Source organism: Nanorana parkeri, unplaced genomic scaffold, assembly GCF_000935625.1.
Source record: "Nanorana parkeri isolate BGI_ZX_2015 unplaced genomic scaffold, ASM93562v1 scaffold802, whole genome shotgun sequence".
Taxonomy (NCBI): Eukaryota; Metazoa; Chordata; class Amphibia; order Anura; family Dicroglossidae; genus Nanorana; species Nanorana parkeri.
The window spans coordinates 251,207-269,015 of NW_017307070.1; the positions used below are offsets into that span (position 1 = coordinate 251,207).

Consider the following 17,809-nt stretch of genomic DNA (forward strand, 5'->3'; position numbering starts at 1 on the left):
TATTTCAAGCCAAAAGGAAAGAGCCCCCCCCCCCCCCCCCTTACAGTTGGTCAGAATGCAACTTTTATAGACAGCTAAAAAGATCATTGGTGTCCCATCTCGCTGGCTCTGCCACGGGGCATTGGCTCTTGAACCATACAGACAGCGTTATATGGGAAGTCAATCAGCTCAAGGAACCCTGAGCAACCTCTGATGGAACCCCAGGGTCCCATGGAACCCTTGTTGAGAATGGCTGCTGTAATGCATAATAAAACGACTTACGCTTTTCTGATCCGGAGGGGTGCAGCCTACATCTTCAGGATCTGTAGATAAAGCAGAAAGAAGATTCTTTGGATGAGAGAATTCCAGAGACAGTCTACACCAGGCATGTCAAACTGATGCTTTCTGGGCCCCTTTCTCGGCTCTCTCAATTGTGCTGCGCAGCTCTTTGCTGTTTAAAAGAAAGATAAACAGAGGCCCCAGCTGTTCCCAGCTGATAAAGGCTCCACTTCTTTAGATCATTTTACAGCCGAATACTTCTGGTCAGCAAATCTTTTGTGGTCCTCACTCTGGGATTAAATGTTGTAACTTGAAATGACCAAAGTGCTATAATTGTGGAGTTCTAAATCAGACACCGTCACACTTCAGATCACCCCAATTCCTGGACCTTCACACCTCAGATCAGCCCCAATTCCTGGACCTTCACACCTCACATCAGCCCCAATTCCTGGACCTTCACACCTCACATCAGCCCCAATTCCCGGACCTTCACACTTCAGATCACTCCAATTCCTGCACCTTCACACCTCAGATCAGCCCCAATTCCTGGACCTTCACACCGCAGATTAGCCCCAATTCCTGCACCTTCACACCTCAGATCAGCCCCAATTCCTGGACCTTCACACTTCAGATCACCCCAATTCCTGCACCTTCACACCTCAGATCACCCCAATTCCCGGACCTTCACACCTCAGATCAGCCCCAATTCCTGGACCTTCACACCGCAGATCAGCCCCAATTCCTGCACCTTCACACCGCAGATCAGCCCCAATTCCTGGACCTTCACACCTCAGATCAGCCCCAATTCCTGCACACAGGGGGTTTTACAATCATACCTGCAGCCAGGTATCTCTCAGTTGCACTAGGAGGAGGATGAAGGTAGGCGTACGCTAGTATTAAGAGGAGGGATGGCACCTGATGGGCCTCTCTGTGATATAATAGAGGTTGGTGAACTGCAGGCAGTCCAGGCCTTATAATTGACAACGTGAGCTGTCAATTACAGCCTGTGGCAGCAGTGTTGTATTTGTAGGGAGCAGGGGCACACCTGAGGATCCTCTGGTTCAGCAGACAAGTCAAAGCCTGCACATATGCCACATGATGATCTCCCGGGTGTCACTAAGAATTACACTGTGCGCTCGGCCTGGTTCGCATGCTTTAAGTTGCCTATCCCTGGACTATATATATTTAAAAGGTTCAGGAGGTCGTGTTCCCTATACAATAGGGATAGAAATGCACTACAACCTAATCAGAGTTAAAAACAGAAGCCCCAAACAGATACACTATGTCTCCAATATACAGTACTTTTCAAGGCTTCATTGCCAATGTAGACAGGGATTTAGATGATGACTGTCTGCAGGGACTGGAGTAGTTATGTTTTGGGTGACAGCAATACTAAGAAATGGCCATTTACTTCCATTAACCTTATTCTGGTTTGGGAAGTTCCAGCTAACAGCTCCTGCCTGTATACATTTGTAGTGCAGTCAGCCACCATGGTACATGTTGGTACTCGCCACATACAGGATGTTCAGGACTTACACTCAACGAGGAAGAGGAAGCAGATGATTCCCAGTACAGCGATTATAACTCCTGGTACGATGAAGGACAAGCCCCAGGCAGAGGAGACAAAAGCCCCGGCAATAAGAGAGCCCAATATGTTTCCGACAGCCGTGTGAGAGTTCCAGATCCCCATGATGAACCCTCGTCTGTGAGTGGAGGAGAAGGAAACGTGCCAATAAGAATGTTCTAATAGAGGAGTCTACAATGATATTCCTACACGGACAAACAGGGAAAACTCAGCAGCATTATTTATAGCATGGGGAAGTCAAATATGGAATGGGAAATCAGACAGGGATCTCATGTAGTTTGTTCTGAGGGGGGGTTCCCCCATTTTTTTCTCTCTTTGTGTTCCCAAAACAAATGACAGCCGAACACAAAAGGAGTAGGGGGATCCCAGAATACTGACGTACTCACAATTGGGGGTCTCAATGACACATTGACACTTGGGGAGTTCCAGAATAGCACACTAACACTCAGTGTGTCATTGGGTCCCCTAATGTTAGTGAGCCATTGAGACCCCACACACTCGGGGGTCCCAATGGCACACTGACACTCGGGGGTTCCAGAACAATAGCACACTAACACCTAGTGTGTCATTGGGTCCCCTAATGTTAGAGTGCCATTGAGACCCCACTGTCAGGAACCGGGTCTGAACCCAGAGCCTCTGCTGTAGCTGGCAGTGGTTCTAGCTGCTGAGCCACCCAAGAACCTTGGATAGCTCCTTGCCTGATCTCCTGTGTATCCTCAGTTATACCTAATCAGATGCTGAACTCTGACCTCCTTGCTCCTCCCTTGAACTTCCTATTTAAGCCACGCCTCTGCACTTCCTGTTTGCCAGATTATTATGCTCCTGCCTTGATCTTGCTTCCTGCTCCCTCTGTGCTACAATCTACTCATACTGGTACCCGTGTACCGACCTTTGGCTGCTGATTCACCCACTACTCTCTCCGTCTCCTGCTACATACCGGATACCGTTGGCACCTGGCCTCGGCTTGTTCACTGACTACGCTTCTGGCTGCTCCTCCACTACTACCCTCTGCCTGTGTACCGAACCCGGCCTGTTATACAACGAATTGCCTGCTGCTTCAGCTGCTGGACTCTGAGCCTGATCCAGGATCGTGACACCCACACACTCGGGTCCCAATGGCAATTGGAAGTTCCAGAATAGCACACTAACAATCAGTGTGTCACTATGTCTCCGAACATTAGTGTGCCATTTGAAAACCACACACACAAAGGCTACATTCACAGGTGTGAATGTGTGTTTTGGGATTCCTGTGGCAGAAACCTACAAATTCCTGTGGCAGAAATCCTAAATATGCCATTTGGAAGCAGCCACTGTCACCCAATTATTAACTTGAATGGGTGACAGCGCCCACTTCCAAATGGCATATTTGGGATTTCTGCCGCAGGCATCCCAGAACGCACATTCCCAAATAGTGTGAATGAACCCTAACACTTAGGGGTTCCAAAACAAAGACACACTGACACATGAGGGTCCCAATGGCATACTAACATTTGGGCGCTCCAGTGACACAATGACACTCTGGGGTCCAAATGACAGTGCCAGTTGAGGGTCCCAATAGCAAACTAACACTTGGGGGTCAATGGCACACTGACACAGAACAATATTGCACTGAGATTTGGGGGTCCCTCTATATAATAGGAGAGCATTTTCAGTCTCTGAAGCACACGCACCCATGAAATAGACACAGCTGTATTAATAAACTTACTTTCCTTTACCAAACCAGTTCCCCATCAAGGCCACCACAGACGGCCATCCTGTAGTCTGAGCCACTCCATTCAATATCTGCAAACACATAAAAATACCAGAATTAGTGAGATGACCCGCCATAAAGAAGCATCACAAATAGACAAAATTAGGCAAGAGAAGGTTTAACCAACTTTTAAATGATTTGCCATGTAAAGGGTGATGACAAACATTTTGTCTTTCATGGAAAGTCCTGTAATTTTCCTACCACCCAGAGGACAAAATCGGCTGAACCGGGGTGATGCCGTCACAGAATTGTGAGGATTTGGGGTGGATACTTTGGGCACGGATCAGGTAATTCTAATATTTTAGGGGTTAATGGTAGAGTTATGATATTCAGCAATGGGTTTTAGGTGAAGTTTTCCGATTCAAGTTAAAATGTTTCTAAACCCCCAGAACCTAAATGTACCAATATAATGGTGTTCTATTATCTGCCTATATATATATATATATATGGATATGATGATCTTACCTGGAAGAGGATATAGTACCAGAGGGCGTGAATTTTCCAGTAATAGCCCAGCCCCAGGAAAGTTGTGAACACCCCGCAGATGACCATACCGCCGGACAAATAATAGCGCAATGGAAGGCGCTCGCCAAACATACCGCTGCAAGCAAATAAAGCAATAAAAAGATTAATTTATTCTTTCAAAGACAAGTCCTCCATGACCGTTCCATGTCAGCATGCCTACCCCCTCTCTGCAAGGGTGGGGGTAGGTAGCAAGCTTGTTCTAGTCTCAGAGTTCTTATTTAAAAGGAGAACTATGAGATGAATGCTTTTCGCTCACCTCATAATTCTAGCCGACCTGTGACAATGAGACTGTCACAGGTCGGCTCAGTAGATCGGGAGGTGAGCGAACACATACCGGCGTTCGCTCACTTCTCGATCCTGTCACGGCTCTCTGCCGTGACAGGGGAGGGGCTGGATTCCCCCCTCCCTGCTCCGATCTGCCAGCGCTGACTGGCGGAACGGACGGGGGAGGGGGCGGGTACAGCTGGCTCTGCCTCTAGATAGGCAGAGCCAGCTGTCACTCACGCAGCTGGGCGGATCCCGTCGTCTAAGTCGGGATCCACTCCGGCTGCGGCGTCTCAGTATATACCGCAAGCTGTATACTGAGCTTAGGGTAATGGGAGGACGCTAGTTTGTGTCCTCCCGTTACCCTAAGGAGAACTATGTGGAAAAACACTGACCCCATAGTTCTCCTTTAAGGAACCTCAGGTGACATTTCAGCCATATAAACCCGATCCTACTGGGAGGTAGTTTACAGGAAAGTACAATTACCGCCTTTCATCGGGATAATACCAGCACGCCACATCAGCGTTAATCGTTTCTTTGTTCTGGGAGATAAATGTTATAGTTCAACCTCTACTGGAAATGCCAACAAATATCAGATTTCAGGTTTCTGTTCTTTCCCATTGATCTTCTGTGCACACAGCCAGGGAACAGGAATGACTTCCCATGAAGAGAAATAGCTGCCAATGCCAGGGACCCCAGGACCATGTTCACCATCATTTACCCCAAGGGACCCCTAGCCTCGCCTTGGCCACATCATATGCAATATCAAATACAAAGAGTCCATGGAGAGAGATATGCCGTGATCGAGAGCACCGACTGAAATCAGACACAAATACAGGGGGTGGCAGTGATTGCCTTGACAGGTTTTGGAGCCAACGGTGTTTATTCGGAAGGCTGAACATGAAGTAATGATTGTGTTTAGGTAAAAGTCACTCGAAACTGGACATCCACTGTTTAAAATTTAGGCTGATTTCTGCCAACTCGGCCTGAATACGAGCTGTTGGTGGCCCTTTTTTGGTTTATTAAACCATATCTGAATCTTATGGGTGGCATTTTTCAAATACTTATCGGTGTTATCGTCATATACTGACCTCAGGAACATGCCGATGGCGTACGCCACCAGGAACGCCGTGTCCAGAGATCCCAGAAGTTCTTTATAATTGCCACCATCTAGAAATAAAAGACAAATTAATTTACTTCACACTCTGTAGTTATAGAGCAGCAACCAAACCCAGTTTGCTATAATATTCCATCGCATATCCAAAAATTAAGAGGAATATTCCTCATTTCAGGACAGGGGGCAGGGCTATGCATATAACTGCATTATGCCCCATCAGCCAGGTGCACATCCAGAATGGCCAGTGTATAGTGCAAATATAGAATATTATAGAGCCATTTATTCCAAACTGCTTACACCCCTTTCCTGAAATTAGGAATAATTCTCTTATTTTTGGGATATGTGATAGAATGAGACATGCGGAATCCTTCTGTTCTAAGAAGGCTTTACTGTGCTACTTACTAATTGGAAGTTGTTTGGATTCCACTAGTCCCTTCTCACCATAACCTGTATGGGTATACTGCCTTGTTGGGTCCCAAGCCCTACCCCATAGAAGCCATGGCTCCTTTATCCCCTTCTCATCGTAACCCATATGGTTATACTGTCTTGTTGGATCCCAAGCCCTACCCCATAGAAGCCATGATTCCTCTATCCCCTTCTCATCGTAACCCATATGGTTATACTATCTTGTTGGATCCCAAGTCCTCCTCCATAGAGGCCATGATTCCTTTAGCCCGTTCTCACCAAAACCTGGCTGTACTTTCTTGTTGAGTCCCAAGTCCTCCTTAGAAGAAGCCATGGCTCCTTTATCCCCTTCTCACCATGACCTCTATGGTTATACTGTCTCATTGGATCCCAAGCCCTACTCCATAGAAGCCATGGTTTCCATACACTACACTGATTATTGTCAACAAGCCTGAAACAGTGTGAACGGCACTTTGGCACGACACCTATGCTTTTTGCTGCACATCACCTCTTGGGCTAGGCCTTTTGGCTAAGACCAGGGGTAATTTTTAATTACCGGGCCACAAGGCCTACCCATTGCATTCACATTGGCACTCTAAATTATTTTTCTCACAGTTTGTTCACCGTTCACTTTTGTGTTTTTCACTCCACAGGGCAGAGGGTGCGGGTCTTCGGGACTACCCTGAAGTCTAGGGGGAGGCTGTGTGGCCCTCAGGTTCCTTCCTCCCAAGTCATCGGGTGTCTCCCTTCGGGAGAGCTCGCAAACGGGTACTCGTTGGTCGGCTTCGGCTGACCATGAGGAACGGGTCCGTCTGGTTTCAGGCCAGGTGGACATTAGTGCCTTGACCCTGTCAGGAGCCTTGCGCCCCGGAAGACGGACCCTTTAGACAGCACCCTTGCTGTGCACTTTTTTGTGTGTGTTCACATGCACTTTTTTGGTTCACTTTTTGGGTGTTTCAAGCACGCTCCACGGGCTTCAAGGGGAAAAAAAAAAAAATTGGGTCCTAAGCCCTACTCCATAGAAGCCATGGTTTCCATACACTGCACTGATTATGGTCAACAAGCCTGAAACAGTTGTGTGTGGTTAGGAATAAATGGCTCTATAATATTTGGCTATTTTTGCACTATACACCGGTGATTGTACATCTGGCTGTAAGGGCAGAAAGCAATGATTTGCATGGCTCCACCCACTGGCATGAAATGAAGAATACTCTTATTTTTGGGGATATGTGATGGAATGAGACACGCTGTTCTAAGTAAACTTTACTGAGCGAAACACTGATTCAGTTGGAGGGCTTTGTGATCCCTTTAGCCCCTCCTTGCCTTGACCTGTATGGTTATATCGTCTCTATATGAACCAGAAAAACAAAATATTACTCCGGGGAAGGAAATTTTGACAACATTCCACACGTGAGACGTCACAGACAAAATGATTTTCCACCAAGATTCTGTCACATGTCAGCTGTGGGTCTCGTCTGAAGATTTTCCAAACATAAAAAGAATTTAAAAACAGAAGTTCCAGCCGGACATTAAAAATAGAAATTGTTACTCACTGATCAAAATAGGAAGTAGTTACTGTGCCGATCCCGGGATATGTAACCGCTCAATTATGGACACAGTATATTACAGATGTATACCAGATACATTCATGTCACTCTACAGACTTAAAAGGAGAACTATGGGGTCAGTGTTTTTCCCCAGAGTTCTCCTAAGGGTCACGGGAGGACACAAACTAGCGTCCTCCCGTCACCCTAGGCTCAGTATATAGGGAGATACAGCTCGCGGTATACTGAGACGCCGCAGCCGGGACGGATCCCGACGAGATCCACCCAGCTGCGTGAGTGACAGCTGGCTCTGCCTATCTAGAGGCAGAGCCAGCTGTACCTGCCCCCTCCCCCGTCCGTTCCTCCCGTCAGCGCTGGAGGATCGGACAGGGGGGGGGGGGATCCCTGCAGGGGGTCGTGAGTGACAGTCACCGCTGGTATGTGTTCGCTCACTTCCCGATCTATTGAGCTGACCTGTGACAGTTTCATTGCCACAGGTCAGCTAGAACTATGAGATTTTTACTCGCTTCTCCTTTAAATACTTAAAGCTGAACTCCAGGCAAAAAAACAAAATACATTCCTCAATAGCCACAAAGGATATAGGGAGCAAAACCATCAAGCAAAAAAAAAAAGAAACCCCAAATTAATGAGTGGACACTCCGTGTGGATGGACATGGAAAACGGAGATGACATTTTGGGGAAATATGCACAAACTTTCTCAAGTCAAGTCCCACCTCAGAACCAATAAATACATCTGCACATCCCAATGTAAGCCATTGCAGGAACCTATCAAATAAAGCAGCATATACAGCTATACGACGACAGTAAGTCTAAGGTTGAAGCGCCACGTCGGCAGCTAAATGTCCAGAAATAGATTAAAAGACCGTCACAGAGCCAACACATTTCGGGGTCAGTAAACACCGCGCCGCGTCGGGACTTAAGTGAAGTAATATATATACTGGACGGGATACAAAGTACACAGTAGTTAAACCCGGCAGGTCATTTAAACACAACGTCTGTCAGCAGGTGGTTTGGGCAATCTAACGTGCATCATTATTTCAGCTCCTGCTTGAGCTGGGTGACCGAAAAAACCCGTCTGTGGTTACTCAAGCATCACGTGACCGCCGCAATGGGCAGAAAGAGTGATTAACGCAGTTTACAACCTTTACAACCTTATCTGCCAATTGTGCGTAAATTAAAATGATTCAGAGTTGGGATTTAATGACGAGGGCCAATAAAAAGGCAACACAAAGGATGATGAATTATCACTAATGCCCCATTTGTGCCAGCAGGTAAATACATTCGTGGCATTACAATCCAATCCTTCACATTAATATGGAAGCCGGAGGGCATTAGAGGCCCAGTGTCCGCGTCCCGTCCTTCCTACACGTTCAGATATCAGTCAGACTCTCTGAAGGGGTCTAAATGAGCATTGCTCACCTCCACTGCAACACATACAGAGGGGGATATATGGAAACCGGAGCAGCTGTGCACAGCAACCAATCAGCATCTCTCTCTCATTTTCAAATCATAACTGATCGCCAATGTAAGGAGAATTCTTCCCACTGACCCCCAATGTAAGGAACATTCTTCCCTCTGACCTCCAATGTAAGGAACATTCTTCCCTCTGACCTCCAATGTAAGGAACATTCTTCCCTCTGACCTCCAATGTAAGGAACATTCTTCCCTCTGACCTCCAATGTAAGGAACATTCTTCCCTCTGACCTCCAATGTAAGGAACATTCTTCCCTCTGACCTCCAATGTAAGGAACATTCTTCCCTCTGACCTCCAATGTAAGGAACATTCTTCCCTCTGACCTCCAATGTAAGGAACATTCTTCCCTCTGACCTCCAATGTAAGGAACATTCTTCCCTCTGACCTCCAATGTAAGGAACATTCTTCCCTCTGACCTCCAATGTAAGGAACATTCTTCCCTCTGACCTCCAATGTAAGGAACATTCTTCCCTCTGACCTCCAATGTAAGGAACATTCTTCCCTCTGACCTCCAATGTAAGGAACATTCTTCCCTCTGACCTCCAATGTAAGGAACATTCTTCCCTCTGACCTCCAATGTAAGGAACATTCTTCCCTCTGACCTCCAATGTAAGGAACATTCTTCCCTCTGACCTCCAATGTAAGGAACATTCTTCCCTCTGACCTCCAATGTAAGGAACATTCTTCCCTCTGACCTCCAATGTAAGGAACATTCTTCCCTCTGACCTCCAATGTAAGGAACATTCTTCCCTCTGACCTCCAATGTAAGGAACATTCTTCCCTCTGACCTCCAATGTAAGGAACATTCTTCCCTCTGACCTCCAATGTAAGGAACATTCTTCCCTCTGACCTCCAATGTAAGGAACATTCTTCCCTCTGACCTCCAATGTAAGGAACATTCTTCCCTCTGACCTCCAATGTAAGGAACATTCTTCCCTCTGACCTCCAATGTAAGGAACATTCTTCCCTCTGACCTCCAATGTAAGGAACATTCTTCCCTCTGACCTCCAATGTAAGGAACATTCTTCCCTCTGACCTCCAATGTAAGGAACATTCTTCCCTCTGACCTCCAATGTAAGGAACATTCTTCCCTCTGACCTCCAATGTAAGGAACATTCTTCCCTCTGACCTCCAATGTAAGGAACATTCTTCCCTCTGACCTCCAATGTAAGGAACATTCTTCCCTCTGACCTCCAATGTAAGGAACATTCTTCCCTCTGACCTCCAATGTAAGGAACATTCTTCCCTCTGACCTCCAATGTAAGGAACATTCTTCCCTCTGACCTCCAATGTAAGGAACATTCTTCCCTCTGACCTCCAATGTAAGGAACATTCTTCCCTCTGACCTCCAATGTAAGGAACATTCTTCCCTCTGACCTCCAATGTAAGGAACATTCTTCCCTCTGACCTCCAATGTAAGGAACATTCTTCCCTCTGACCTCCAATGTAAGGAACATTCTTCCCTCTGACCTCCAATGTAAGGAACATTCTTCCCTCTGACCTCCAATGTAAGGAACATTCTTCCCTCTGACCTCCAATGTAAGGAACATTCTTCCCTCTGACCTCCAATGTAAGGAACATTCTTCCCTCTGACCTCCAATGTAAGGAACATTCTTCCCTCTGACCTCCAATGTAAGGAACATTCTTCCCTCTGACCTCCAATGTAAGGAACATTCTTCCCTCTGACCTCCAATGTAAGGAACATTCTTCCCTCTGACCTCCAATGTAAGGAACATTCTTCCCTCTGACCTCCAATGTAAGGAACATTCTTCCCTCTGACCTCCAATGTAAGGAACATTCTTCCCTCTGACCTCCAATGTAAGGAACATTCTTCCCTCTGACCTCCAATGTAAGGAACATTCTTCCCTCTGACCTCCAATGTAAGGAACATTCTTCCCTCTGACCTCCAATGTAAGGAACATTCTTCCCTCTGACCTCCAATGTAAGGAACATTCTTCCCTCTGACCTCCAATGTAAGGAACATTCTTCCCTCTGACCTCCAATGTAAGGAACATTCTTCCCTCTGACCTCCAATGTAAGGAACATTCTTCCCTCTGACCTCCAATGTAAGGAACATTCTTCCCTCTGACCTCCAATGTAAGGAACATTCTTCCCTCTGACCTCCAATGTAAGGAACATTCTTCCCTCTGACCTCCAATGTAAGGAACATTCTTCCCTCTGACCTCCAATGTAAGGAACATTCTTCCCTCTGACCTCCAATGTAAGGAACATTCTTCCCTCTGACCTCCAATGTAAGGAACATTCTTCCCTCTGACCTCCAATGTAAGGAACATTCTTCCCTCTGACCTCCAATGTAAGGAACATTCTTCCCTCTGACCTCCAATGTAAGGAACATTCTTCCCTCTGACCTCCAATGTAAGGAACATTCTTCCCTCTGACCTCCAATGTAAGGAACATTCTTCCCTCTGACCTCCAATGTAAGGAACATTCTTCCCTCTGACCTCCAATGTAAGGAACATTCTTCCCTCTGACCTCCAATGTAAGGAACATTCTTCCCTCTGACCTCCAATGTAAGGAACATTCTTCCCTCTGACCTCCAATGTAAGGAACATTCTTCCCTCTGACCTCCAATGTAAGGAACATTCTTCCCTCTGACCTCCAATGTAAGGAACATTCTTCCCTCTGACCTCCAATGTAAGGAACATTCTTCCCTCTGACCTCCAATGTAAGGAACATTCTTCCCTCTGACCTCCAATGTAAGGAACATTCTTCCCTCTGACCTCCAATGTAAGGAACATTCTTCCCTCTGACCTCCAATGTAAGGAACATTCTTCCCTCTGACCTCCAATGTAAGGAACATTCTTCCCTCTGACCTCCAATGTAAGGAACATTCTTCCCTCTGACCTCCAATGTAAGGAACATTCTTCCCTCTGACCTCCAATGTAAGGAACATTCTTCCCTCTGACCTCCAATGTAAGGAACATTCTTCCCTCTGACCTCCAATGTAAGGAACATTCTTCCCTCTGACCTCCAATGTAAGGAACATTCTTCCCTCTGACCTCCAATGTAAGGAACATTCTTCCCTCTGACCTCCAATGTAAGGAACATTCTTCCCTCTGACCTCCAATGTAAGGAACATTCTTCCCTCTGACCTCCAATGTAAGGAACATTCTTCCCTCTGACCTCCAATGTAAGGAACATTCTTCCCTCTGACCTCCAATGTAAGGAACATTCTTCCCTCTGACCTCCAATGTAAGGAACATTCTTCCCTCTGACCTCCAATGTAAGGAACATTCTTCCCTCTGACCTCCAATGTAAGGAACATTCTTCCCTCTGACCTCCAATGTAAGGAACATTCTTCCCTCTGACCTCCAATGTAAGGAACATTCTTCCCTCTGACCTCCAATGTAAGGAACATTCTTCCCTCTGACCTCCAATGTAAGGAACATTCTTCCCTCTGACCTCCAATGTAAGGAACATTCTTCCCTCTGACCTCCAATGTAAGGAACATTCTTCCCTCTGACCTCCAATGTAAGGAACATTCTTCCCTCTGACCTCCAATGTAAGGAACATTCTTCCCTCTGACCTCCAATGTAAGGAACATTCTTCCCTCTGACCTCCAATGTAAGGAACATTCTTCCCTCTGACCTCCAATGTAAGGAACATTCTTCCCTCTGACCTCCAATGTAAGGAACATTCTTCCCTCTGACCTCCAATGTAAGGAACATTCTTCCCTCTGACCTCCAATGTAAGGAACATTCTTCCCTCTGACCTCCAATGTAAGGAACATTCTTCCCTCTGACCTCCAATGTAAGGAACATTCTTCCCTCTGACCTCCAATGTAAGGAACATTCTTCCCTCTGACCTCCAATGTAAGGAACATTCTTCCCTCTGACCTCCAATGTAAGGAACATTCTTCCCTCTGACCTCCAATGTAAGGAACATTCTTCCCTCTGACCTCCAATGTAAGGAACATTCTTCCCTCTGACCTCCAATGTAAGGAACATTCTTCCCTCTGACCTCCAATGTAAGGAACATTCTTCCCTCTGACCTCCAATGTAAGGAACATTCTTCCCTCTGACCTCCAATGTAAGGAACATTCTTCCCTCTGACCTCCAATGTAAGGAACATTCTTCCCTCTGACCTCCAATGTAAGGAACATTCTTCCCTCTGACCTCCAATGTAAGGAACATTCTTCCCTCTGACCTCCAATGTAAGGAACATTCTTCCCTCTGACCTCCAATGTAAGGAACATTCTTCCCTCTGACCTCCAATGTAAGGAACATTCTTCCCTCTGACCTCCAATGTAAGGAACATTCTTCCCTCTGACCTCCAATGTAAGGAACATTCTTCCCTCTGACCTCCAATGTAAGGAACATTCTTCCCTCTGACCTCCAATGTAAGGAACATTCTTCCCTCTGACCTCCAATGTAAGGAACATTCTTCCCTCTGACCTCCAATGTAAGGAACATTCTTCCCTCTGACCTCCAATGTAAGGAACATTCTTCCCTCTGACCTCCAATGTAAGGAACATTCTTCCCTCTGACCTCCAATGTAAGGAACATTCTTCCCTCTGACCTCCAATGTAAGGAACATTCTTCCCTCTGACCTCCAATGTAAGGAACATTCTTCCCTCTGACCTCCAATGTAAGGAACATTCTTCCCTCTGACCTCCAATGTAAGGAACATTCTTCCCTCTGACCTCCAATGTAAGGAACATTCTTCCCTCTGACCTCCAATGTAAGGAACATTCTTCCCACTGACCCCCCATGTAAGGAACATTCTTCCCCAGAGACAGAGAAGTGAAAAACCGTCTGAAAAGTTTTAGAAGCACAGAAGTCCTTCAGTATCAGTTTAGTGTATTCCCACTTACCGAACGGGGCCCAGTCACACCACGTGGTGTCATTTTCGGAGAAATTCCCCAGAGGCTTGGGAAATTCGGAGCAATTTCGATGCAGCTGACTCTGCAAAAAACAAGACCGGATTATGTGTTATCATCATCCACACCAGCCATGGAGAGAGCCGGGATAACCGACATACGGGGAACAACGAAGTTAGTTCTGTGATTGGCTCAGATAAGAGATACGTTTTGATTGGTTGATCTGGGTGAGCGCATATCATTGTGCTCTGTGCTACCATACTTTATATGCCACGTGTTATTTTATAAGCCGAGCCTCTATGATTGAAAGAACGGAGAGCCAATGAATGAAAGGGGCGGAGCCAGGGACAGTCAGGCTGGGGAGGAAAGCGCTACATGATGCTGGATATCCTCCAGCCAGGAAATGAGGCGGGGCTCTGAGAAGTATAGTGACACAGCAGTTATTTGACTCTCAATGGAGGTATGATGGTGGGCGTAGACGGCTCTTCTGTAATTGGATGTAGTACCATTCTTCCCATCATCATGGAGGGGAGCAGATGACAAACACACGATATGCATGCAGACATCCCAACTCCCCAGGACGCTCCCACTATTAGATAGCGGCTCCCGGCCGCCAGGAAGAGAAACACTTTCTCCCGGAGAGGTTTACTCTGCTAGATCTAGCAGGGTAACCCTTTCCCTCCTCTGTTTTTTTTTCTGACATCGGGGCCGCCGTCAGTCAAAAAAAAAAAAAAACCCCCCTGCTTAGTACTGTGAGGGACCTGTTTCGGCAGGTCCCCGACGGAAACGGTCCACCGGCCTTCGGGTTGGTGGTCCGACAGTCTCAACCCCTGTCAGGAGCCTTGCGCCCCGGGGGGTCGGGAAAGTAGGTCCCTTCTTTGGAAGGACCTTGCACCCTTGTGCACGTTTTTTGTGTGCTGTGATTTCACGGTTCACTTTTTTTGTTCACAGGGGGAAGTTTGTATTGATGCACGTCCACGGGCTTCAAAAAAAAACAAAAAAAAAAACCCGCCCACTGCTGCTGTCAATCAGCATAAGGGGACCTGAAGTTATCCATCAGGTTCTCTTCTAGTGATTGACAGCAGCAGTGGGCGGGTGCAATACCTAGTTTGCTATTGCAAAGTGAATTAGCCAATAGGAATCTAGCTATGCATTCCTATGCTGTTTTTTTTCCCCCTTTCTCTTTATTCTGAAGGCAGCAGCTGTCAGAATACTACAAAAAAAAAAACAACCCTGCAGATAGCACAGAAGCTATTGCTCTTCCCCCCCCCTGCGAATGGGGGTGGGGGGACGGCAGAGGGCACCTACCTGAAATGAGAAGGGCACCTCCCTGAAATTGCTTTTTTCAGGTTGGGATCCCTGTGCATGTTAGTTACAATGAAAGGAGATCAATATAAAAAGGGAATGTCATGTGACCCCATAAAGGGAAACCTTTTGTATATGTGGCTATTGAGGGATGTATGAAAATGAACATTTTTTTTTGCCCGGAGTTCAGCTTTAAAAAAGGAGAACTATGAGGCGAGTGATTTTCACTCGGCCTCATAATCTGAGCCGACGTGTGACAATGAAACTATCACAGGTCGGCTCAATAGATCGGGGAGTGAACACGTACCGGCGCTCGCTCACTTCTCGATACTGTCCCTGCAGAAGCTTCTCGATACTGTCCCTTCTCAGAAGCTGCACACTGCGCGCGTTGGTTTAAGTAGTAACCAGCACACAGGTTTATATAATATGGGGAGGGAGGGGAGGGCGAAAAAAAAAATTCTGCCTCGGGCGCCCATAACTCTGGTTACGCCACTGTACCGCGAGCTGTAGCTCCCTATATACTGAGCCTAGGGTGACGGGAGGACGCTAGTTTGTGTCCTACCGTTACCCTAAGGAGAACTATGGGGAAAAACACTGACCCCATAGTTCTCCTTTAAGTCTGTAGAGTGACATGAATGTATCTGGTATACATCTGTAATATACTGTGTCCATAATTGAGCGGTTACATATCCCGGGATCGGCACAGTAACTACTTCCTATTTTGATCAGTGAGTAACAATTTCTATTTTTAATGTCCGTCTGGAACGCACGGGGGAGGGGGCGGGTACAGCTGGCTTTGTCTCTAGATAGGCAGAGCCAGCTGTCACTCACGCAGCTGGGCGGATCCAGACATATTGTCGGGATCGATCCTCGCTGCGGCGTCTCAGTATACCGCGAGCAGTAGCTCCCTATATACTGAGCTTAGGGTGACGGGAGGACGCTAGTTTGTGTCCTCCAGTTACCCTTAGGAGAACTATGGGGGAAAACACTGACCCCATAGTTCTCCTTTAGCATATAGGTATATGCCGAGCAGAAAATGGCGACTTACCTTGACCACACTGAGGGGCTTCCTGGACATGTGATATCCGGTGTAAAATATGAATGTCAAAACAACAATGAATCCCCGATACCTACAGTAAAGAAAAAAAAGAAATGTTCAGAGAGTTCCCCTGGAGATCGTTCACATTTCTCATCATTACATGTTTTCAAGGCTCTAACTAAACCTCAGCAAAGCACACGGGTCCCAGGGGCCCCCAAAAGGATCTCCATACGATCAGGGCTGGATTCATTTTCTCTGCTGCCCCAAGGCCAGGTTCCTCAATGCGCCCCCCTACCCGCCAACCCCACCCCATGGAGAATGGCAGACCTGCGGGCGGCATACAAGTGATCTCGGCGACATCACTGGGATCACTTGTACAAAACGAGCGGCGGCTTCCCCGCTGTACATTTAGCTCTGCGTGCCCAAAGCCGGGCTAAATGTAGAAAACAACTACCCGCCTGGCGCCTGGAACTGCATGTCCTCGGCGTCGGAAGATAGGAATTCCACACCCCTGCTGCCCCTCTACTCCCTGCTGCCCCAAGGCCGGGCCTCGGTTGGCCTTGTGGGAAATCCGGCGCTGCATACGATGACGTCATGTATTCCTCGTCACATACAGCTAGTATAGGCGGTTCCCTTCCTGTCCACACAGCAAAAAGTTTCCCATCGCACTCAACAGCCAGCATGCAAAAAAACTTGTCTCACCACTAAGGTTAAAAACAGAGGTTTGGATACACGTCTTCTGCAGAGGATGTGAAAGCCGCACAGCCGCGCCAAGGCACCTCTTATAGTGCGCTCCTAACTCTAAACTATGAGAGTCTCCATCTTGGAGCACATGGGGCAAAAGATCAAATTGGGTGCAGGTTTGTCAGGAGGGAGCCTCAACCTCCTTAAAGGCACAGGGACGCACAAGGGACCCCGCACATCACAAGGCAGCTGAGACCCCCCCATGCATTGTAACCCCGGGTGCGGGCCCGCATCCCCCGCGTGACGCCACTGCATGGAAGGGCCTAATACAGTTTCCTTTCCTGTCCAGTCACAGGACCTAGACCCGGCTGGATCACCCAACTCTGGTATAGTCAGTCAGCATGAAGGTCCAGGACATGGCTGTTCCCCTGTAGGTTCCCCTCCCAGAAGAGCCTTCTGGGAGGGGAACCTACTAAGGGCCCCGTGTTGAGGGGCTTTCATGGGCCAATACAGCGAGCTTCACACATCATTTTTGGGGATGCAGCCGAGATCATTCAGAATATTAATTGCAGGGGCAGTTTGTGTGACAGACTGTGGGAACCCCGACTGGGTACATCCGTCCAAAATCAGCTCCCTCCACTCTGGAACCGGAAAAATATCATAATTTAAGCCCAAACCGTCCCCCAATAAGCAGGCAGAACCAGTCCATTAGGGGAAAAACCAAGAACTGCCTTTATTGACACAGCACAGTACACACACACACACACACACAACTTCCTCTATACAACTATGTCAAACATTTCAAGTCCCAGGAAAAACCCCAAAATACAACAGAAAATACCAAAAATAACAGATGTCAGAAAACCAGGGACAGAGTTAACCCCTTCAGTGCTGCTGGATCCACACCCTGGGCTTATAATGGGAACAGGGGGGCTTATACATAAGGGGTGACTGAGGAACCAAGGAAGGGAGAGGGGGGGGGGGGGGGTGCCCAGACC

General features: G+C 47.2%; 1 protein-coding gene across 2 annotated transcripts in view; it reads right to left on the reverse strand.

The window, feature by feature from the left end:
- Positions 1 to 17,809, reverse strand: part of SLC37A2 (solute carrier family 37 member 2) — a 65,482-nt gene that overhangs the window by 34,417 nt on the left and 13,256 nt on the right. For both annotated transcript variants that reach the window (XM_018564979.1, XM_018564978.1), the window contains exons 2-8: positions 16,137 to 16,218; positions 13,778 to 13,868; positions 5,474 to 5,552; positions 4,059 to 4,194; positions 3,549 to 3,625; positions 1,795 to 1,961; positions 262 to 302 (exon numbers count right to left, since the gene is read on the reverse strand). In XM_018564979.1, the coding sequence (XP_018420481.1) occupies positions 262 to 302; positions 1,795 to 1,961; positions 3,549 to 3,625; positions 4,059 to 4,194; positions 5,474 to 5,552; positions 13,778 to 13,868; positions 16,137 to 16,218 (673 nt within the window). The remainder of the gene's footprint in view (positions 1 to 261; positions 303 to 1,794; positions 1,962 to 3,548; positions 3,626 to 4,058; positions 4,195 to 5,473; positions 5,553 to 13,777; positions 13,869 to 16,136; positions 16,219 to 17,809) is intronic.